The sequence below is a fragment of the Phodopus roborovskii genome, unplaced genomic scaffold (assembly GCF_943737965.1).
Source record: "Phodopus roborovskii unplaced genomic scaffold, PHOROB, whole genome shotgun sequence".
Lineage (NCBI taxonomy): Eukaryota > Metazoa > Chordata > Mammalia > Rodentia > Cricetidae > Phodopus > Phodopus roborovskii.
The window spans coordinates 23,534,830-23,559,997 of record NW_026126567.1 but is presented as its reverse complement, the minus strand read 5'-3'; the positions used below and the strand labels follow the sequence as shown (position 1 = coordinate 23,559,997).

The following is a 25,168-nucleotide window of genomic DNA, read 5'->3' as shown; positions in this document are numbered from 1 at the left end:
AAAAAAAAAAAAAAAAGAATCACAAACTTACTCAAAAAAAAAAAAAAAAAAAAAAAAAAAAAAAAAAACTCTAGAAAACTAACAACTAGAGAAGTTTCCTAGAGCTCTGAAGTACACACAGCTAGTACAAGCTTTAATATGGGAAGTTTCATATAGCTCTGTAGTATACGCAGACAGTGCAAGCTTTAATACGAGGTCTGGTTAGTTCACCATTAGGCCTTCCTTCCACCTCTTTATTTCCTGATAGACTACTAATCAAAATGCATTTTCACATGCAATATGCTTCTAAGCTGCATCCTCTAGTTGAACTTTTGGGCTTTATAATTCCTTCATATTTAAAAAATGAGATTTACAAATTAAAGGCTAATGATGTCATAAAACTAGTAGATTGCTTTGTGGGGGAAAGGTCATAAAGAAGATAAAGGAATAGGCATTAAAATAAAAACAAAACCTTCCAATAACAGACTTTTGGCTTTGTAGTTTATAGAGACTAAAGTGACAAAGAAATGTACTCTACATAACAAAACTGTTAATACTAACCTGATAAGCCCTGTTTATTTGATTAGCAGCCCAACTGGCATATTTGATGTTGTCCTTTTTCATTTTTGCGCTTGCTTTTGGATTAGAAGCAATATGACTTGCAGACTAAAAGCAAAAACAAAAACAAAAAAACCATGGAAAACAAAATTCTTTTCTAGTTAAGATAATAAAAACATGTAGGAGTCATACTAGAGGAGTTGATGACAAGTTTTAAAATACTGAAGCAAGACAATTTTAAAATGAAAGTAATGTTGAGTGAAATCAATATTCAAAAATGAAAATGTAATTTAAAATGCAGTATAATCCCCCAAACAACAAGAGTATGAAAATTTTAAAGTTTATCTAAAATTATTTCATTGTATATCTACATCAGCTCTTAAAGATAAAATCTCTATCACTATGGAAACATAATTTATAATGCAAAGCATTTTACTTAGGGTATTGTTATTTCTTGCTACCAAAAAATATTAAATCCCTATTATCAAATATAAACAGAAAGAGCCTCAAAACCAGCAAAACTTCCTATATTAACAGGTGAAAAGCATTCAGGCCAATAGATATAATCTAACTTGAAAAGGACAAGTTAAGGAAGTCTATGATGAAGAGAGGGTACTTATCTCTCCTCGCTTTGTCTTCACACTATACTAAAAGCTTCCAAAATGTACTCTACAGAACTCAACTCACCACAATTTGATCTGCCTTTAAAAATGATATAGTTTAATGAAGGATTCTTAGCCTAGTGTCTACAAGACAACCTAGAAACCTTCAAAATAACAGGCTGGTTTTAAAATAGATCTTTATATTTCTGGGAGGAGGAAGGTTGGACTCTGGTCCTATCCTCAAATGTACCTATTTTTCTAAGGATCTGTCTGTGAGACTCAGGAAAGGTGAAGTTTTCCTTTTTATACCTGGTCTCCTTCAGTCTTTTTACTCTCTCCTTTGCAATCAGTGGGCTATCTGTATTCTTGTAGCATTTTTTTTTTTTTTTTTTTTTTTTTTACAGCTCTATGAATTATTTATCACATTTTTGGTATGAAATCCAGGTAACACAGTGGTGGACAGACCAAACAATCAAACACTGGGACTGGAATCCTAGCTTAACATAGGAGCTTTATCGTCAGCTTTGAGTACATTAATTGTGTTTGCATCCCAGTTGCAACATTTGTGAATTTCAGGTTAGAGCATGTACTTAAATAGTTGATGTGAATACCTACTGACTTAAAATGAAAACTAGAACTCAGAGCAATGTCCAGCATATGAGATGTTATATACAAGCAAGTAACTCTTGGTAAAAGCTGTGATGGAGCTTTAAAAATGGCCATTTGATTTAGTAGATACTGCTATCAGATGCATCTCCAAGTCACTGTTAATTGTTTCTGGTAGCATCAAAGAATTCCCTCAAATTCTTTTCAGGCATACTTCAATCATATTTGTTTCCTAAAATTTATTTAGTTTTTTTCTTCCTATCACTATATTTTCAATCAATTCTCTTTCACTAGCTTCAAGAAGACAATAATCAAAGAGTCAATAAAAAAGACTGACAACACAAATTGAACTCAGAGATATTTTAAACGAGTACATAATTTGAGAGGGAAAATGAGGAGGAAGATAGGGAAGTATTTGGGAGGGAGTAGAAGGTGAATTTTATTAAAACACTATATCCATGTTTAAAATTCTCAGGTGAGAAATTTTCAAAAAGAAGGAAAAACAAAAGGCAAATCAAATCCAAATAATTAAGGGGCCTGTTAATTTCCCTAGTCTTTCTGATAGCAAACAGGTGTTCATTATGCAATATTTAAAAGTTTTGGCCAATTTCCCTGCTTCCCATAACTCTTGCTAATTATTGTTTGTAAGCTCTTCACGGGGCATGCATAAATGATAGCTATGTAACCCCACAAATAATTTTCAAACTGTTTTTCTACAACTTTAAAATATTTAAAATTTGATACACTGTAGATTTTATTTTCTACTACCTTTTTACTGACATAGCTTAAAAGATCTTTTATATTTACAATTAGGAAAGAAGTATAACACTGGGTACATACCCAAGAATATCAAATAAATGAATAACATGTATCATGCTGTAGTATCTAATACTGTTCGATTCTGATATGCTAAGTATATCTAAATGATGTACAAACAAATCACAATTACAGCTGTTTTGCAACTTCTTGCTCATCAATAGAATACAAAAAGCACACAGGGAGAGATTAGGGAGTTTAAATGTCAGACTCTGCAAAGTAACGCTGAACACACACATTAACTCACCATGTAAAGCCCAAACAGAGCTCTCATGTTTCGGTTGTTGAGTTTCAGTGCCTGTGCAAAATACTTTCTTGAAAGCTCGAGGTTTTCAAGTCCACCTTGGGTGTATTTGACCTGTTAAAAGTTGCAGATTGCTGAAACTTGTTTATTTTACTATTCTGAAATGTAGCACGTCCCATCATACATAGGCATTAAGTAATGAGAACAGATATTCTGTAAACAAATGCAACATGCTAAAAGAATTCACCTTAAAGTAGTTCATCTAAAATTTAAAACACACCCTTGCCCTTGCCGAACTATTCTTTGCTATGAACATTAAGATCATGGAGGAGCAGTTATAACTGAAATGTTGCCACACTAAAAAGCATAACACAATTTTAATTTCAATGATCTTGCTGCTACACAACTGTATTTTCTATTTCTTGTATTATAAATCTAACTCTAAATATGAAGTCTTCATTTTACATCTGCACTTTAATAATGAAAGTAATAATAATTTTATATTCTTTTATACTGAGGTCTTTGTAAACCTTACAACAGTCAGTTATACTGCAGTTCCTAATACTATGCAAATTAAATACATATTTCCTATATTTCATGAATTTACTAGAATATATATTTAAAAGCCATTATCTTTATAAATGTCTCAGAAGCAATTAAAAGAACAACATAAATACTGTATTACACTACAAAGAATTTCAGTTTATCTGGGACTTCTAATTGAAAAGTTACTATTTCTACAGAAGCAGACACCCACAGCTAAACACTGAGCCGAACTCCAGGAATCCAGTTGCAGAGAGGGAGGAGTGATGAGAAAATGGGGACCAGACCAGGCTACAGAAACCCATAGAGACAGCTGATATGAACAAGGGGGAGCTAATGGACTCCTAGACTGATAGCTGGGAAATCAGCATTGGACCAACTCAGACCCCCTGAACATGGGTCTCAGTTAGAAGGCCTGGACAGTTTAAGGGACCTCTGACAGTGGAACCAGGATGTATCCCTGATACACAAAAGGACTTTGGGAACACATTCCCCATGGAGTAATACTACTCCCTTAGCCTAGAGGTAGGATAGAGGGCCTAGTCCCTACTCCAAATGACTTAACAGATTTTGTTGATCCCTCCTGGATGGCATCACCCTCCCTGTGGAGTGGGGGGGAGGATAGGAGGGAGGCCACAGTGGGGGGGGGGGATGGGATGGAAGGAAAGGACTGGGATTGATATGTAAAATAAAATTTACAAAAAAGAAAGAAAAGTTAGCATTTCAATTCAATATTTAATTTTTCCACTTGTATTTCCTCACAACTCATTTGATCTTACAAAATATTGATAGGCTTATCTTTCAGGAGGAAAACAGACATAGTAGCATAATGGCAGACAAAAGCAGCAGAAGTCAAGTCAGTGTTGTGGATGCAAATACTTACTTCTGCATATTGCTGACAGTATAAATGGTTGTGTGGATTAGTCATCATTAGCTCCTCTAAGCAAAACGCTGCCTTGGCATAGCTGCAAAGTATTAATGGGATAGTCATTTTGTCACAAGTTTGTTAAATATACCTTAAAATAATTTTAAAACCTTAGTGATATCAGATATTTATTTCTGAAACTATTTAAACAGATTTAAAGCATTTATTAAACCAAAATATGAATATCCAGACATTCATTGAAATGAATAAACAAATCTATGTTTAAATCCCAAAGTAATCTATGAATAATCAAGGGATAATTCTTTTCTAAAAGTCGGATCACTCTTATAGCACTTACACAGTATCTCAAGTCCCCACCCTTAGAGTGCTACACAGGACAACATCCATGAGTCCAGTGAATATTAACTATGAATGTCTAAATAGTTAAGGCAGCAGAAGGAAATAGAGCATTTAATGAAACACTGTCTAGTTGTGGCATAACCTTCAATATATTCTATAGCAAGGACTTTTTTAAGTTTATATTCAGATATCAAATCAAAATAAAATTACGTGTTTCTAAAGCTATCAATAATAGATGAAGTTAGATCTGATATGTCCTCCACTACTATTCAATCAAGTGGTGCTGAAAACATATGGGGAGAGCTGCCAGGGGGATTCTGGTAGAAAATGCTTTTAGACCACGTGATTATAATTCACCTTACTAATTTTATATGCTTCAAGCTATGTAACCATCCTCGCTATTTATGGGAAATCCTAAAGAATACTTATCTGTTGCAAGATTTATTCCAAGTGAGATGGTAACCCTACTCAACAGAACAAGGCTAACTAAAGTTATTTTTAGTACTTGTTAGCAATATGCCAATATTAACATTTGGCATCCTTTCTGAAATATATGCGGTCTTAATCCATACCTACATACATAATAATAAGTAATTTTATTAAGTGTTCATTATATGTCCTGCAACTACTTAAACTAAGTGTATTAACTTATTTTATCTTACCAAAACCCAAAAAAGCAGAGACTTAATGTTAGGATTCTCTAGCAGAGAACAGAGAGCTACATGGAAGCCAGCTATAAGCCAGTATGTACCACTGCAGAGAGCCACAACATAACCACTGCCTGCCTTGCCTGTAAATAGATCCACACACCGTTATGGAAAACTATGTTGACAATAGTAATGAAATGGACAGTGGGTACCACATTAAAACACAAAGGGACCAAGGAATCAAACGCATCCTGTAAACTCAGATCACTATCCAACTTCTGCAGCTTTTTAGCTCTTCTTATCTTTATACCTAAAACTTAGAATTCATTCTTGAAAAGGTATCCATTAAATAAGTAGATGAAAGCAATAACTACAAATTGAAAACAAAAACCACAGATCACCTATCTAATATCTACTTATCTAAAAAATAAGGAGAAAGCAGTCTTTATCTTAAACATTCAATATCTAAAAGTGTTTCTTTATCTAAGATGCTACCAAAAATTCAAATTAAGGTTAAGATGAAATGTCCTTACAAGACTTAAGTGGGTTTTGAAACCATATACAAGCAATTAGCTGGTTGGAATTTTGAGTAAATTTGATTATGACTTTTTGTTTTATTGGAGTTTCTGCATGAGGTATTTCTTTACCTTGAAAAAAATAAGAATTCCTTGATAAGTTCAGATTTTAAAAATGCGTTTAGTAGTTAGGAGTTTCCAAAAAGTACAAAGAAATTATAAATGATTACCCACCCCCTTTTTCAAATAAAATCTAATGTTAGTATTTGCAATGCACACTGAATATCTGTTTTCTATTGAAACATTGTATGTGGTGTCATCCTGAGCACATGTAGACAGACCTATATACATGTCCCCTGAACATAATTCAGTAAACACTGTAAGTGGTCTATATGTACACCTAACACATCTCCTCTGAACACAAACCAGTAAACAAATCCCTCACCCTAGAAAGAGATTCTGGAACAACACAGGACAGAAGAATGGCTCTTAGATCCAATACACATTCTACATGACAGCTATGACTTTTATCCTAGACAGCACTTTGACTAAAGTCATGAACATGACGCCCACAGTCCTTTGTATAAACTTGGGCAAAGGCAGCACACAAATGTCTCATTCCATTTGATTTCTGGTATCATCTCTGTGTGTGGAGTACTGAGAATAAAAACAATTTGCACAAATAAAAAAAAAAAACGTGCATGGGAATCTAATTCTATTCTTTCAACAGGAAGGAAAGATACGACCTGACATTCTTCATATTTAGGGCTAAAAGGGAAATAAGAGGTAAACCCTCACACCCTATATGGAAGTTGGTGCTGATGCCCTGGTTTCTGTAAACCTCCATAGGACTCTGCACTAATCCTTTCACACTGGGATTTCTTCATGTCACTACAGCAATAAAAAACTAACAAAACCATTAACTATCCAATAACCAAGTTCCTACAGCATCCAGCATTCCTGATTACACTCCATTTTCAACCCAGGCAACAGGGCCCTTCTGCTCTGGAAGAGCTGATTCTCTTGGGACTGAGGCTAATAAATGCATACAATTGACTGAATTTTTAAACAGCGGGGAGCATAATACTCTTTATATATGAGAACAATCTAAACTCTAAAATTCACAATTTTAATTCCCTAAAAGTAATAGCTTAGCAAATGGCCTTTCAGATTCCAAAGGATCCCATTTATATTTGAAAGAAAAACTTGTCTTCTGAATAAAAATAATTTAGTAAAACCAAATGACCCCAGTAAAAGCTATTCACATATTATAACTTTAATTTTTATTTATAATTTTTCACTTATTTGCTCATTTAATTAGTTCCTGCTCATCTACAATGACAGATCATTGAGTTCTTTCCATCCTTCTGGGATCGAGTCTACTGAACTTTACAATTCCATTCTTAAAATTCTGTGTCTTTTTAACAACTTACTCATGTTCATTAATATAAAGTTCTGCTAGCTCATGCCAGGCTTCTTGGTCTCCAACAAATCTGTTGGGAGGAAATAAGGAAAAAGAATATGTGTAAATGTTCTATAAATGAACAAACTAGAAAATCAAATGCAAATTCCATTTTAATTAAAAAAAGATTTATCAGAATAACAAAACACAATCCTCTTGTAAAACACTCACTGTTCCAGATACTCATTCAGCTCTCGAATGGCCTCCACATTTTTCCCCTGGGCTTTTCGAATGGCAATCTTACGCTTTCTTGCAGCCTATGGGGTGACATTAATAACGGATTAGGTCCTCACGAGTCCCTGGGTTTTGTAAAGAAAGTAATTTGACTGTGCAAATTATTATCTCAATGCCAGTGAATTCCATTGTAGAAGAACTGTTTGGTGAGAGTTTATAAACATCCCCATGACATCCCACTGGGGAGTTCAGACATTCCTCCAACAATCACACATGCTTTACTTTTGATGCATGTGAAACCGTATGCATCATTTCATCCAAATAAATAACCATCTAGAGTCCTGTAATTACAAGCCAGCAGGGACTCTTCATCTCTACCCAACCTAATGTTCTTTACTCTGTCTCATCTGTAGGATTTCTATCTTAAGAGGCAGTGGAGATTGGGGGTTAGGGATAGGGCATACAATTGACACTCGAATGTCATTATACAAATCTGGCTTCTGACAACTTTTTCACAATTTTAAGAGAAAAGCAAATTACTTATGAACCTTTAAAAAGAATGAAATAGGCCTCGATTAAAAAAAAAAACCTCATAATAACATTATTTCAAACATATTTTAAAGTTATAAAAATGAAAAGTATGGAAATTAGTGTTAGTAATTTGTGCATTCTTCAAATAACTATTAGATAACTGTGGTTTGCCAGGTACTGTACCAGACAATGAAAAGACAAAGATAATAAGGAAATAAACCATTTCTTATAGGAGCTATCACATGAGAAATATATATTTAGTACAATTTTAATGCAATTAAGAGCAATGTCAGAGATACTTAGGATGTCATGGCAAAGAGATAGGATCCCAAAGAACTATGGTACCATGGGAAGAGTGGAAGGAAAAGAAGCAAAGAGTAGTCTAGCTGTAGATGCCCACACTGAAATAGAAAGGGTAGGCAGAAGCAAGCCAGGGGAAAGGGTATCATCACGAGTTTAAGACCACAGAAAGATGCCAGGAATAGATAGCACTGTATAAAGACTCACATGTGCATCACCTTGAACTCAGCTCAATTCAAATATGGGATAAACAGAATAAAATGACTAGGGACAAGACCTTTATTATGCACAGGATTTATTGCTTTATAGAATACACAAGATGGCAAAAAGGGGAAAATGGATGAAGCTTCTTTAAACTACTGGGAATTAAACATAGTAGAATGGGTGCTCATTTGTTTGTCTCTGAAAAAGGTAGAGAAAAATTAGAAGAGACTTACTATCAAGCCTAAGAGAAATATAATGATGCCAACAATATTTTAGTAATGATATATTCAATAACACACATCCTTTATTATTTAGCTCATGCTAAGGGACCAGCCCATAAGCTACACAGTAGGCACATTCAATTGTTTAGTTTCTTCTTGGGGGTTGCAGAGATTTGCTTTATTAGGTAAAACAACATTAAAAATTGACAAGTTAAAGTTAAAGCTCTAAGAGTAAATGACATTCTAAAGCCATTAGAAAAACATCACACTTACAAGTGGGAACCTTAACTCAAGTACTAAAAAGGAGGCATACCTAACTCATTCTTTCTCTTATCTTTGCTCCCTCGCTCTTTTTTTTTTTTTTTTTTTTTTTCTTCTGAGACAAGAGTCTCACTATCTAGTTCAGGTTAGCCCTGCATTCATCCTGCTCTTTCAGTCCCTCAAGTTCTGACATTACAGGACCACACTACCAAGCCCTGATAAGAAACTGACTTCTTCAATGGGATAAAATATCTTTAAATTAAAAAAAAAAATCCAACATTATTTGGAACACAATTAAATTTGATATAAAATTTTGACTTGTTTCACAACACTATTTTTTCCATATGCAGTATAATAATAGAGCAAAAATGTCTAGGTTCTGAAATGAACTGATTCTCAACTGTGACTCACCAACTTTCTTACTGTTAAGAATCTCCCTACCTCCACTTGCCTCCAAGTGTCAACACAAAGCCATTAACAGCATGAGCACACAAAGGGCTAACTGCTATTGTTCTTGAGCCTTTCTCAATTAGATTATCTATGTTTTAAGCCTTATCACAACCTCTATTGAGATCTCTAAGGACTGGCCCAGATTTGCTTTGTTCATTTATACCTTGACCCAATCCATACAGCATTGGTATCAAAGAAGGCAAAATACCACTACAAAAATATAGTGAAAAGTTGCTGAAAATATTAGAGTCAAATGTTACAAAGGACATAGTCAAAGAACAAATAAGAATAACAAATAATACACTTTGAATGATAGTAAAAGGTGTATGAACAGGCATAAACACAGTGATATGGTATGAGTCCCAAGAAAGGTATACTGAAAACACCTAATGATGCTGTAACTTGTTTGGCTGAGAACACTAACACCTTTCACCATGTGCAGCATAATCTGTAAAGTTCTGCTCTAGAATGATACAAGGAGAATTAATTTTAATATTTAAAAATATTTATTTGTTGGGATTATAATATAATTACATCATACACACTCACACACCTTTGCATCTTTCCAAATCTCCAAATCATCCCATGTATAAGTACAAAGTAGGTGCCTCATTTCTTGTCAAACTGAAGTCGAAGGCACACAATTTACTTTCCTACTTAAAAATAGCCAAAGATCTAGACTAAATACATCAAATAAGTATTTTTAATGTACAGAAGGACATCGGATAATAAAGTCCTGATTCCTGACAAGTGAGGGACAAGGAGGTGTTACATCTATTGTTCTGCCTAACTATCTTGAGAGCATTTTTAAGGCTGCTGCATATATATGGAACACCAGCGTGAGAGCAGAAGAATGCATGAGTTCAAAGGAAGGGACTAAGAGTCCGGGAAGATCAAGCACAGCAGAGTGTACGAGACACAGCAGTGCACAGGGAAAGGAGAACAGGGATGAGTGGCTACAGAGGCTGCCTGTAAGTACTGGGCTTCGTACCATTAGTGCACATGAGTCGGCAAACAAAGCACAGCCAGGCAGACATCCAGAAGGAAGGCTTAGGGTAGACAGCGGATTAGCACTCAACCAGACTAAATCTTAGTCTAAAATGTTCATCCACTCTCATTTTCTACTTCTTGCTTGTACCTTTTCTTGCCCCATAATATATAACAACTTTCTGAACTTTCCTAAACTTTTTATTTGGACAAATCTTGGCAGGAGTCAATTTAAGTCTTAAAATATGTCTGTCTATCTTCTAAGCGATATCAATATCTAGATTAAAATTTCAATTATTAAAGAAAAAGACTTCAAAACATACTTTGTTTTTACTGTAAAATCATAAAAGGAAAGCTACTCAAGTCTTAAAATCTTGCCATTGCTTTGAATTTTAAGTAGTGAATATACATTGCATCATATAGAATATCCCGTGAGTTGTAATAACAAGAGTGTTTCACAGAGCTAAGAGGGGAACCAAAGCACATGTCAATGTCCTCATTCACACTGAACAGTGCTGGACATCGAGAGAGCATGCAGACACAAGGAAGACAGAAAGCAGCTGCCTCACAACTGGAGAGAACCTGAGAAATAGGCAGTGATAATCAAATCTCTTCATTTCATATAAACAAGAGCCAGTCTCAACTTACACAGCAAAGCCTCAGGCTCCTGCACACTTTCACTCGGCTTTTCTGCAGTTTCTTGTTCTTGGACACTTACCACTCAGCTGTCCAATCGCAATTCACAAACTCTATCCCAGAGTCAAACAATACATCTCCAGAGAGCTACAGAGACTGCGGGCTTTGAATGATTACCAAGCAACCAGAAAAAGGTTCAAAAAATAGGCTTCTCTTGGCTTTTGAATGCTATTCAGAGCACATAAAAATGTATATAAAGAAAAGAGCTTATTTTTTTCCTATAGTAACTTCCTAGTGTAAAATTCATTAGAAACTATGCTGCGGAAATAGGAAACAAGTGGTTTGCCTTCAAAGACACTCTATAGTAGCAATTGCGGTCTAGTTGAGTGACATTTGCAGAATGAAATTTTTGTAGGAAGGACAAATTGGGAGTCCCAACTCTATTTATCACCGTGGCTTAGTTGATTGTGACCAAGGGCTGTCTATAGACTCAAACTGTTATTTTAGAGTCTGTGACTTACTAGGGCATGATGTTGGCTAGGTTTCTTAACTTCTCTATGATCTGGTGTCCTTACAAAGATATTAACATCTGACAAAATTATAGATAATTATATCAGATGACACATAAGTGCTCAGTTCTGTGAGGACTCACAGTAAACATTCAAGAAACACTACATTTGAACAACCTTAGTCTTTTCAACTCCATTACTCTCCTGTCATCGACATTCACTTATCACACCTTGTTTGGCAGAAAGCTATAGCTTTACTCTAAATTGGTGGTAGAGTAGAAAATATAAACTATTCTAAATATACATACCTTATTCGCATCAGACTTAAAAAAAAAACAGAGCACATTAAATAAGTAATATATTTTTCTGTCCTCACAGGGACTATAACGTTATGACTAGAAAGATGGCTTAGTAATTCAGTGTATTAGCTGCTCTTCCGGGACGTGAGTTCAGTTCCCAGCACTCACATCACGTGGCTGACAACCACCTGTACCTCCAGCTCCAGTGACTTAACTTTAATTCTTAAAAATTAAAAACAAACCTTTAAAAAAACAAAGATTAGAATTTTAGCTTGTACTAAGGCTAATAGTTTATTTATGCCTTAACCTACATCATATTCTTAATTAACAATCTGGATATATTATAAAAAAGAATAATAGTTCTGAAGAAATCATTTGCAACAGTGGAGACTACTAAAAATACAACAATGTACTCTACTGCTCAAAAATGAATAAGCAGGCCAACAACACATTCTATATCCGATTCGGTTTTCTTCAACAGAAACCAAATAAATAAGGTTTAATACTTGGTTTCAGAGAACTGACTCTTCAAGGCTAAACCTATTTTGCAAATATAATATGGATATTTCTACATCCTCAACAGGACACATAGGATAGTCTCATTTTTACTGAAATAATAATAATAAAAAAAAAAAGTGGACACAGGAGAGACAGACTTTGGGGTGAATAGAATTTGAACAGAGATGTTCCTGTAGGGTATTTCCAATTAAAACTACATAGAAGCTATATACAGACACAGTTTTACATGTCTACATTCCCCAAATATGGATGGCTGATGGGAGGAATTCTAAAAAATTCAAGGCTACCCTGGGCTACATAGTGAGCGCCAGGTCAGCCTATATTACTGTGCTGGCTTTTTTTTTTTTTTTTTTTTTTTTTGTCAACTTGACAAAAACAAGAGTCATCAAAGGAGCGAGGAGGGGGGACTCAATTGAGAAAATGCCTCCACAAGATCTGGCTATAGGCAAGCCTGCAAAGGCAGTTCTTAATTAGGGATTGATGGGGAGGTCTCAGCTCACTGTGGGTAGAGCCACTCCTAGGCTGGTGGTCCTGGGTTCTATAAGAAAAGCTGAAGGAGCCATGAGGAGCAAGACACTAAGCAGCATTCTTTCATGGCCTCTGCATCAGCTCCCACCTCCAGGTTCCTGCCTTATTCGAGTTCTGTCCTGTCTTCCTTCAATGATGAACAGTGATGTGTCAGTATAAGCCAAATAAACTCTTCCCTCCCCAAGATGCTTTTGGTCACGGTGTTTCATCACAGCAATGGTAGCCCTAACTATGACAATTTAACATAGAGACCCTGTCTAAAACAAATAAACAAACAACACACACACACACGTTTTAAAAGATCATGAATGCATCTTCATCAAAATAGTCTCATGTCTTCTAAAAATTTATACACTACTGGACTAATTAGAAAGTTTGGTAGGAGACATGACACATGATCCATCTTTAAAAATAGATTGCTTGTGGACAAATAACTTCTAGAAATGGATTAAAGGTTTCTGTGTCCCACCCAGTAGAACACAATCTCCAACTCCCTGGACTCTAGATTTCAGGGCCCAGAAAGGAAAGAAGAGTTGCTTAGCAAAGAGAAAGGTGTTTCAGGTTCTCCAGCCACATAGAAAGTGTGACCTCAAAGTATCCCCACAAGGAACAAGTCTACCTAGTTTCAAAATAAAACTTAAAGTAGTTGATCAACAACAACAACACACACACACACACAGATGCACAGGTATGCAGCTTGTCTGTGCCCTAAAAAAAATTCTTTGAATGCAAACCATAGTAAATCAACAATATGAACAAGGGAACAAGGGAAGGAGGACTTGAGCTCAGGCGCAGGACTGACTTGCTTTTTCCCATGTATCATTTTTTACTTCTATAATTTTTAATCTGACTATCCAAAACGTTTTAAAAATATATTGCACAAAATTTCAAAAATTAAATAAGGAGAAAATATTCCTTTGCATGGCCCTCTCAAAACTCTGAAAACTTAATTCTAATCATAACAGTTTCCTTCCCTACAGAAGACTTGTACTTAATGTGAAACCTTGCGCCATTCACTTGGGATTGAATGTCATTCTCCAACCCTCTGCCTTTGTTTCATTTAAGCCGCATTCATTCTTTACAGTCGCTGAGGGTCAAAACTCACATAGAAAGTCACAAAGAATCAAAACTTAATAAATCAATTTCAAGGTTCAAAAGATGCTTGTCATATAATGAAACCTCCTGGAAAACAAAGACAAGGCAAGCCTCTCTCTAAGGCACCCTTCTGTCCGGTGCCGAGTGCAAACACTCAGTGTTTCTGATGGAATAATGAATGTGTGTGAATGAGGAGGGTCTTTTAAAACTGGATGTACAGATCCATTTCTTCATTAAACACAGAAGCACAAGACAAAAGGGTCAGATGATCACTGTTACACAATGCAGGACTTTCATCTTGGAGGTTATGCCTTCAATTTGCTTTAGAAAAAGAAACAGAGATGCCTTCAACACAGTAACTCAACTGTGAAATATGGAAGTGAAGTCTTCTAGTAAATATGTTAGTTTTAACTTCTGAATGGCTTTGTGTCTTTCCCCTCAATGCCCACTACACTGCTTCCCTCTTAAGGGTAGAAGAACAGAGCTGGCTTTTATTACTATATCACAAACATTCTGGTGGCTTATGAGAAATACTCAGTAAGTATTTAGGAAACAAAGGAGGAGCTTGAGAAGATCTGATTACATTACATAAGCAATAATACATTTGAGAACCCTAAATGCAGTCACCTTGTTCAACATGTCTAACACTGGGATCTATTTGCTGTCCCCTCATGCATACTCTGAACGAAATATGGTGGATTTTTCTTTTAGACAGTCTCAAACAGCTACAAAGGACCACAAAATATGAAAAGCATGAAACAGTCATATTAAATTATAAACCACCTAACGTTTTTGTATGCTATCTTGGAGATGAAACAAGGGAGTCACAAGTGCTCTACCATTCTATCCTCAGCCCTTGCCATCAAGTAATTTATTTTTAAAAATCCCCACTTAAACAAAAGCAGAAGTAACATGTTTGACTCCAAGAAAACAGAAACAGATTATTAGCTACTCTACATGTGAAAAGGATAGGAAACTCATAAACTCCAGAAACTTAACTTCAAATTTTCAATACAAGGCTAAATGGTGAAGAAGACTAATAAGTCTTTATGAGTAAGTACAGGAATAATTACTTAGCAATAGAAAGGTGGTACTTTGCAATTTTTTTTTTTTTATTTTAGGTATATAGGTGTTTTGTCTGCACACTATGCATGTCTGTGTATCATGTGTATGTCTGGTACTCCAGAAGTCAGAAGAGAGCATCAGATCTCCTGGGACTGGAGTTACACATGGTTGTAAGCCACAATGTGGTACTGGGGATTGAACCTGGGTCCTCTGGAAGAGCAGCCAGTCTCTTAACTGTTGAGCCAACTCTCTGGTCCTAAGTGGTACTTTTTAAAAGTACAATTTTCTAAGGCACATGACAAGCTATTAAGATAGTTACAATTAGAAAATTATTTTGAAATTAGTAAATTTATATCAGTAGTATTTAGACAAAGTGATAGATGTCATTTCTTAATTTGTTTTTTGTAAGAGATAGGCCTGTCATGATCTGAATTTTTCCTAAAGTTTTCTATATTCTGAAAACCATCACCACGAAAGGAAATGTTTCTATTCCAATATTGACAATAACAAAAAACAAAGAACAAATAAAAAGCAAAGCAAATCTCCTTACAAGTTTCTACAGGAAATTTCCCTAAGATAATATTAAAATAAAGTACCCGTAAAGCATTTCAGCCACTGGAACACTCTGTATCACCTGATGGCAAAATCAATAAGGAGAAATGTGTGTTTATGATCAATGTCTGTACAGATGTGCTTTAGGAATTCATAGCTACTTTCCATTATTTATTATTGAATTAGTTATTGTTAAATAATTTCCCATGTTGCCATCAATAATTTCTTTTAGATGAACTGCCACTGCACCCCACACACACACACTTTTTTTTCCCTGAGACAGGGTTTCTCTGTGTAGTTGCTGTCCTGGAACTTGCTCTGTAGATCACTCTGGTCTCAAACTCACAGGGATCTGCCTTCCTTTGCCTGCCAAGTGCTGGGATTAAAGGCGTGTACTACCACTACCCAGTACCACTGTTGTTCAATTAAATATTTTGGCATCATATTATTCATAAAAATATATCACATGATATTTTTAAATGGTAACTTTCAGAGATATATTTGCCAAAAAAGAAGAAAACTTTTCTTAGTTTACCTTGTGTGAATATAACAATCTTTCCTTTTATGAAAAGAAAACCTGGTGTTTGCTTAAGAATTCCAAAAGTAGGGTCTAGAGAAATGTCTCGATCATTAACAGTACTGCTTTCTCTCTCAGAGGATCCAGGTTCAATTCCCAACACCACATGGAGGTTTACAACATTCTGTAACTCCAGTCCCAAGGACATGACATTCTTTTCTGGCCTTCAGTTCTGGCACTGAACACGAATTGTGAACATACTTACATGTAGGCAAAACACCCATATACCATAAAAATAAAGCATTTTTTTTACATTTATAAGTACACTGAATATAGAAAGACATAAAGATGACTATTGTCTCCACCTCTCCTGTAACTTTCCATTTATTGAAAGTTGAGGCAAGCTATGATATCAGCTTTTTAAATTAAACACATTAAAATAGACAACAAGAGAAATTTAAAACAAATAATTATTGACATTTTAATGTAACTTTAATTCAAGCAATAAATAGGAAGGTAAAACCAAAAGGAAATAAATTGCTGCACTAAAGCTGGGTGTTGGTGGCACACACCTTTAATCCCAGAACTCGGGAGGCAGAGGCAGGTGGATCTCTGTGAGTTTGAGGCCAGCCTGGTCTACAATAGCTAGCAGGGCAGGCTCCAAGGCAATACAAACAAACAAACAAATAAATTGGCTGCACTAATTGATATAACAATCACTGAGATGACGTCTTTCATTTTTTAATTAGGACAACTGAAAAGTATTCACATACACTAAGCAAGCTGGTACTTAAGAAAACTTCATAATATGAAAAGAGCCTTGCTAGGCTGTTAGGTAGGCAGAGTTGGCCCTCATCCAGTTTTAACTAATTCTCCAAATAAGACAAAAAAAGGAAATCATATTGAAGAGTATCAAATATCTTTAAAATAAAACACACCGCACCTATATAAAAGAAAAAGGAATACTATGTTTTAGTATTTCCTCAACATTCATCTTTAAGTACAAACTTACAGTGTTAGTTGGATCTTCTTGCAAAATTCGATCATACAGTTGTATAGCATCATCATATCTATTTAAAAAGAAAAATATATCAAGAATCATTACCTTAAAATATCACAAATACAGAAAAATATTAAATAAGGCATTCTCTTCATTCATAACATCTATGCAAGTTTTCCTATTTTCATTTTACAGTAAACATTTAGTCTTTTTTTAAGAAAACAAAAAATCATAAAGTATTTACAGAAAAATCCTCTACAAAAAAAAAAAAAGCATTAATTTAATCTAAATTCAAAGATAAGAACTAGCAACAAAGTCTAAAAAAATGGCTTGTATTCATTTATTTTTTAATCTTTATTTATTTTAGTTTTGAGATTGTGGCAATAGAGTTGACACTGCAGGAGACTAGGCAGACCTAAATGGATGAGAAACTGAAAGTAGAAAAAAGGCAGACTCGGATACTAGAGACACACTGGTATTAGCGATGATTAGACTAAATGTTCATGAGCACCATATACACACACATATCCAAAGCTGTGTGTGGAAAGTGGACCAAGTGTAAAACAGACAAAAGATACAAATACTCATTTCTATATTTCCAATGATCAGGAAAACCCCAGACCAGATTATTTAAAGTGCCACGCAACAAGAACACATTTGAACCCTTGACAGGGACAGATAGCACTGGCTGACACTCTCACTCCCATTAGAGTGAGGACACTGCCCTGACAGTGCAAGCTGACAAATCTAACGGGAACTGTAGTCTCGCTCTGGCCCCGTGGAGACTTCTCTCACGAATATATATTCAAGTGGTTTCTTACTCAGTTTGATGTCATAATGCCAGAGCAAACTCACCCAAAACCTTTCCTATTTTTGTTGGTTTGTTTTCTTAGGTTCATGACAAGTCAGCAGAAAAGAGTCATTTTTATCTTTCCCTTTACTTCTAAAATGTTAATGATGGTCTATTTTCTCTTACTTGCTTTCACCCATTCTCTATGTCCTGCTATAATTTACAATAATAGCATAAGAAGTTCAACAACTGCCTTTGTTAGACTATATAGTCACACAGGATGTTTTACAGATATATCCAAAAGTTGTCACTTTCCTCAGATAACATAAAATGGTTTCTTATCCTCAAATGACACCCCTTAGCAGGGCATGTGAGTGACACATCACCATAAGTGCCTGCTATCTCCAGCTCCAATTCTAGCCGAAAACTTTCTGGCCACAACAAACCCTTAATTCTACCTCATTTCCCCACAAATGGGCTTCAGGCATTTTAACATATGTCCAAGTGTGTCCACAACCGTGGACCATCTCTTCTCTCCATTTCTGGGCTAAATGTATTTCTTAAAAAGGAGCTATTTTCCTAAAAGGTTGAAAACTCTTGATCCAAATGACAACCACGTCTTCCATGTACTTTGAGAATGTATGCATGGTGGTGTGTATATTTTTCTCAAACCACAGGACATTGGCAAGACCCTATTTTAGAGGAAAAAAGTTGAAAAGACAATATCCATTTGTCAAGTCCAAAACTAGAAAATGCTAGAACTAGGCTCTCAAGTCAGCTCTTCCGGTAGAGCATGGCCTAATTTCACCAGCCAGAAGTGGCAAATGGGTTCATGGTAAATGCTATATCCTAGTAGTACGGGTGGGATTTGTATTGAGAAGTATCCTGACATTTGACAGAGTTTAGACTACAAATTCCTTCTGCATCAATGATATACTGTGGACACAGCTTCCACATCTGCCATACTGAAGTGAAATTATATGGTTCACTAGACGTTTACCTTTCCATAGCTTCAAAGCGCATGCCTGTTAGCCGCTTTACTCTGTGACTACCAGGGAACTGTCTTCTTAACTCCTGAAGACAAAACTGAAAACATAAGGGGTTAAACAAAACAACAAACAAACAAACAAAAAAGACTGGAACAAATATAATTATCTCACATAAAAATATCTAAGTTTCTACTGTATTCAAAAGTATCCAATTTCCTTTCCTGTTTTATTGGTGTTCTGTTGTTTTCTTTTGAGTGTATGATGCTAGAGCACAAACCCAGAGCCTTCTACAAGCTAGCCAAACATCCTACCACTGCGTTACAACCCCAATCCTAACTTTCTATTAGAAAAGAATTCAAAACTTGCAATAGAAAGCATTCCATACATACCCTACAGTAAGCCTTAACCACTGACTAGTATATAACTCTTAAAGCAAATTAAATATAGGGTAAAACATAACATATTCAATACTCACCAATGCCAAGTCATCTCGACCATAGTCTAGGGCTGCAATCATCACTTGCTCATATATGATCCAAACTAGAAATACGAGATGGGAAAAATCCCTGAATTTAATATAGAAATTTCCCGAACAAAAATTAATAAATTCTTCTACTTTCAAATATTTTAAAGTGTTGCTTATTACTGAAAACGAGTAATTACATTTCTAAACTTAAGAACATATCTTTATATGTATTCAGCAATATAAAATCTTCTGAAGTAAAAAAAAAATCAATATTTAACACACACTAAAATCTATAATTCTGTATGAAATACTTTTTGATCAGATCAGAATGGCATTATGAAATATACACTAGCAAACATTTACCAGCTTTGTGAGCCTAAGTGACTATTCAATGGCTTTAATACTGATGGTTTGAATAAGACTGTCCCACAGTCTCTGGCACTTGGAGACTTGGTCCCCATTTGTTTGGGGACCTTGCTGGAGAAGTCCATCTCTGGAAGCAGGATCAGAACTTTCAAAGCCTCTGCTTCATGACTGTAGTTCAAGAAGTAAGTCTCCAGCTTCCTGCTCCTGCTACCACTACAGACTCTAAACTCTTAGAATCATAACTCCAAATTAATTATCTTAGCTAGTCTGTTGCTGTGATAAAACACCATCACCAAAAGCAATGAAGAAAGGGTTTATTTCTTCTTATAGCTTGAAATCTATTATCCAAGAAAGTCAGGGCAAGAACTCAACATAAGAACATGGAGCAGAGTCTATGAAGAGGCAATGGAGGCATGCTGCTTACTGGCTTGCTTCATGGCTTGCTCAGCCTTCTTCTATAACCTGCCCAGAGTGAATGGGGCCCTCCCATACACATCATTCATCAAGGGCTGGCCTGCAGGACAATCTGGTAGAGGCATTTTCTCAACTGAGGTCCTTCTTCTAAAAAGATGCCATCCTGTGTCAAGATGACATAAGACTAGCCAACATGGACTCCTTCTTCTATTAGCTGTCACAGTCATGTTGTTATATCACAGAAACAGAAAAACAACTGATGCAACAACTGTTAACAATTATGAAGCCTCCTTACACTACAGCACCATCCATTACATTTCCTGAAAAAATGGAGTGGTATATCTGATAAGTAAAATGTGAATAAAAACACATTAAATATGAAGATCATAAACAAGATGTGTGGAAAAACTTACTGTCATCCCCAAGCTTAGAAGCATAATCATTAATTAATTCTTCTCCAACTTCCATAATTTGTTCACTATTTCTGGAGTTTTCTTCTCTCCATTTTCTCATTTTATCTCGCATTTCTGAAAAAAAATTCAAGTTCTTAACATACACATACATGAACATATGACAGATGCCAAAATATTGACTGAATGAAATCAATGATTTGCAAAAGGAAATGAGCTCTAACTGTGAGGTATCTGTGATAGCTCAACCATCTTTAAATGTAATGAATGACAGGGCATGGGTCTGCTACAAAGGCCCTGTATCAATCACTTTAGGCAACTGTAGGTTTTAATTGGAGGGGTGAGAGTAAACAGAGACTACTTTCAGGTTTATAAAGGCCAGAAATTATTTTCTTAAAAAAAAAAGCATATATATATATATATATATATGTATATATATATATATACATATATATATATATATATATCCCAAAATATTCAACATATTCTTACAAATTCTTAAAATTACTCATGAATATAAACTTTTTCAAGACTATCATATTGGGCTATCAACAACAAAGGGATATTCACTTCACATTTCTTTACATTTCCTTAATACTACCCTGTCATGCAAGGAAGTAAACAACTACAAAAAAAGGAAATTTCTGATTGAACTTAGGAAATAATATGAATAAAGATAGTAAGATCAGGTAATTTGCATAAAATCTTAAACAACTTTGAAAATTACAATACAACAGGAAATTCTAGAATAAAGAATTCTACTGTGCTTTAAATGCCTCTCCCAAAGTTCCCAGGTTGGAAATCTGACTCCTAATAAACCAGATTGAGGTAGAACTTTTAAGTGGGTAGTAGATCTTAGGGCTCTGTCCTAATGAACAGATCAAAATCAGTATCAGGAGAGATTTGACAGGGGTATTAGTTATTACAGGGGACTATTTATGACTGAAGAAGTTCCTCAATTTTTAAAGAAAAGGAATTTGGCCCCTTAAGTCTTGTCTACTCACAAGCTTTTGGCCTCCCCCAGTAGTTAAGAGCTTGAATACCTTCACAAGCAAAAAAAAAAAAAAAATCTGTTTTCTTCAAAACAAAACAAAAATCCCATTAAAAATAAATAAAGCCTGGTCTGGAGTGCTAAGAACTGACTATAATAAAAACAAAATCAAAATATTTTAGAAGCATATCTAATCTGGTTCCTTTTACATATTTTAGGTTAAATGTTTATGAGTCTTTTTAAATTTTTTAAAGATCCCAAGAGTCAAAGTGGTGATGAGCTTTTGGGAGGCAACCAGTTGCCTCACAACAAGAGAGAAGAGGCTTTGCCTTTTCTCTGCTGTCTGCCATTAGTGGTTTAGTCCTCACTAGATACTGGAACTCTCCATGTCCTAACCTCCAGAAAGGTACAGAAACAGTTAACAGTTTAAGATATCCACAGGGGTGCAGTTTTTATATTGGCCTGAACTAAGACCAATAGTTGAGGTATGACTATCCAACTAAGTACACACATGCTTTCTTATCTTTATTCTTTACACAAAGATCAGGAGTGGATCTCAAACTGCCAGGCTTCAAATCTAACACTGATACTTTCTACTTGTGTGTATTAGCTGAGTTAATCACTTTGTACTTCAATAGCCTCGTCTACCAAGTGAAGATAAAATAATACTTGTATAGTTTGGCTATTATAATGAACATTATTAATTAATGTGTTGAAAACAGAACTTTTATGAAACGGCTATTGCTAATATTTCAGCCGCTAACATTTTTGTTCAGTTTTGTATGCATACTGCTTATTTTCTATGGTCCCTGAATCAGCAGATTTTAAAGCTGCTCCTTAAGTCATTCTATATCCATATATAACTGCAAACACTATTATCTCATTCTGTGTACAGCACCTCTGGCTTGCTCTTTACTTTGCATTTTATCAGTTTAGACCTAAGTCAAGAAACTACCAACTCATGGCCAAAATTTGCAGCAAATTATTTTGGAAGCAAAGTTTTATTAGACATTATGACTTTCTTTCTGAGCTGCGATGTTATATATAGGAATGGCCAATAGGAGCCAAATAATACACAAAGCTGCCAACATTTACTATCTAGTTCTTCACTGGAAAAAAACATGCTGACACCTGGCTACAGGCACTAAAAAGCAGAAAGAGCAAGGGATCTAGTCCGAGCACTAGGACTCAGATCAACGCTGCCTCATCAACCTAAAATGGTGACTTGTCACTTGACACTTCTGCCACTTTGGTTATTAAGTACACAGAATTCCAAGCTTTATAGGTCTCTTATCCAACTTAAATAAAGCAAACTGAGAGACCACATGAGGGACAGTGCTACGGTCTTTGGCTTTTGTTTTGCCTTTAAGCTGATTTTGATTACCATTAAGAGGTCAAGCCCTCGTGAATTCCTCAAAGGCATTACCACAGTCTTTCATCCAATTTCATATATATGTTGCCTCACTTATATGGTCCTAATATCATGTAATTTATATAAAATATTCTACTAAATGTAAAATACCATAAAATGTTTAGGTACCTTTACTGGAAGCAAAATAAGGGAAAACTTCTGGCTAGAAATAAAATTTTGGGAATAATCCTTTCTTGAACATACTTTTCATTTTAGCCTGTCCCCCCCAAAGATGGCATACTCTTCAAAGCCAGAGTCATTTTATGATTACACACACACACACACACACACACACACACACACTCACACACACGTAATATTCTCTATATATGAAAGTTCCTCAGCACTTTCTTATACATGCTATTAGCTACTGTCTATGCACTGGGGGTAATAGCAACCCAAGAGGTTACAAAGGGGCTATCCTGTTCATCTCTCCCTAAGGACTAGTCCTCAATGTGCTAAGACATCTGGGCCTTGAAAAATGAGGAAAGAGCTTGCTTCCTACTCTGTTTCTTCTGTACAAAACTCTTTCCTCCAACCCCGAATTTCCTCCATGCCAATGTGAATTCTGAAATACCACTCCTGCGAATCAGCATATTCCCATTAAAAATCATTACGTTCCACAAATTTGTATCATAAGGTCAGTTACAGCATAATGAAAATTGCCATGGGGCTTAAGGAACATGGCAGGTACTAAATTTGAAGAGAAAAAAATAATTTATTTCAATGTACTGAAATTTCAGTAGAGGTGTTCTACCAATTCTGTACTGCAATGTACTAGTGAGATGTGAAATAAATCTAGTGTGTTCCAGCATTTGAAAGCAAATGGATACAGAGAACCCATCAAAAGAACAGTATTACAAGTGTGAAGTGAACCTATTAGAATGCTACTAAGAAAAACAAAGGCAAAGGGCTGCCAGAGAGGTGACTCAGCTGGTAAAATACTGGCTACAGAAAAATAAAGACCTCAGTTCCAATACCTAGAACCCTTGCAAAAAGCTGGGCATTGCAACAGCCTCCCTTAGTCTCTATAATGGGATACAGAGACATGTGGAAACTGGTGTCCACTGGCCAATCAATATAGTCAGTCTGTGAGTTCAAGGTGTAGTGAGAGAAACTGTCTTGAAAAATTGGGTAGAAATCAATAGACAAAACACCTGCCAGAAACTTATGACATCTACATGCATATCCATATCATACACGTGCAAGTGTGCACACACACACACAAAGATAAAAAATCAAAATCTTGCAGAGAGGGAGTAATCTGTAACAGCAAAAAAAGCAAGAATAACACGACGAATAACATACAAACACTTGAACTTCCTAGCACCTTAAAGGAAAAGTAAGACACAGAAAACAAACTGTAACACCAGTAGACACATCAACAAAACATTCCCTACACCTAAGGCTCAGAGAACATCCAGGAAAGGAAGCGGAAAGACTAAGAGTCAGAGATCAGGAAGTCGGTTGTGAGACTGTCTTCTAGACATGGCAGAGAAGCCACACCCACAAAAATCTCAAAACTATCATTGGTCATTTCTTACGGTATGAAGAAGAAAAACAACAGCAAAAACCAGCTAGTGGGAACTAATAATATAAACAAAATTTTCTACAATATTTAAAAAAAAACCCATTTCATAACTAGGCACTACACAAAGCATCCTATCCAACCCTGCATAAATACATAGCCTCAAAACACTTGACTACTCTCCTTACAACTCCAACTTCTCTTTCCTACCTCCAAATTTCTACCTAACACATGCTTTCAACTGGCTCACAAAATGGACTTCCATTCTATTTGTTTATAGCATTTATCTGAGACTTAACAGAGCGTTAGACTTACTATAGTTTTTTCAGGTGACAAGATTTTCCTGTTACAACAATTACTGGGGCTGGAAAGATGCTCAGAGACTAAGCTCTTGCTAGGTCAGAGTCCTTGCTCTGCAAGCAAAAGAACCTGAGTTGATTCGCTGAGACCACATAAAAAGCCCTGGTTGGCTGGAAGCCCACCACTGGGAAGGAAAAAGAGAGATCAGTAGGGCTTGATGTCATTCAGCCTAGCTTCAGGTTTGGTGAGAGACCCTGTCTCGAATGAAAAAGGTAGAGAGTGATACAGCAAGATACATTAACAAGATACATTAACACCCAACATACAACACACACATTCACATGCACAGAAACACTCTATGGTGCTCTTTGCACCAGTTTATGATGCCACTGGAATTCCTAAGGATACAGCTGACACTGGCCACCATATCTAAACTAAACATCTTGTCTAAGAGTCCT

General features: G+C 35.6%; 1 protein-coding gene across 2 annotated transcripts in view; it reads right to left on the bottom strand.

The window, feature by feature from the left end:
- Emc2 (ER membrane protein complex subunit 2) overlaps nucleotides 1-25,168 on the bottom strand; it is a 33,149-nt gene that overhangs the window by 5,782 nt on the left and 2,199 nt on the right. For both annotated transcript variants that reach the window (XM_051202515.1, XM_051202517.1), the window contains exons 2-10: nucleotides 20,484-20,597; nucleotides 19,300-19,364; nucleotides 18,836-18,921; nucleotides 17,058-17,115; nucleotides 7,369-7,454; nucleotides 7,169-7,228; nucleotides 4,232-4,313; nucleotides 2,809-2,919; nucleotides 541-645 (exon numbers count right to left, since the gene is read on the bottom strand). In XM_051202515.1, the coding sequence (XP_051058472.1) occupies nucleotides 541-645; nucleotides 2,809-2,919; nucleotides 4,232-4,313; nucleotides 7,169-7,228; nucleotides 7,369-7,454; nucleotides 17,058-17,115; nucleotides 18,836-18,921; nucleotides 19,300-19,364; nucleotides 20,484-20,597 (767 nt within the window). The remainder of the gene's footprint in view (nucleotides 1-540; nucleotides 646-2,808; nucleotides 2,920-4,231; nucleotides 4,314-7,168; nucleotides 7,229-7,368; nucleotides 7,455-17,057; nucleotides 17,116-18,835; nucleotides 18,922-19,299; nucleotides 19,365-20,483; nucleotides 20,598-25,168) is intronic.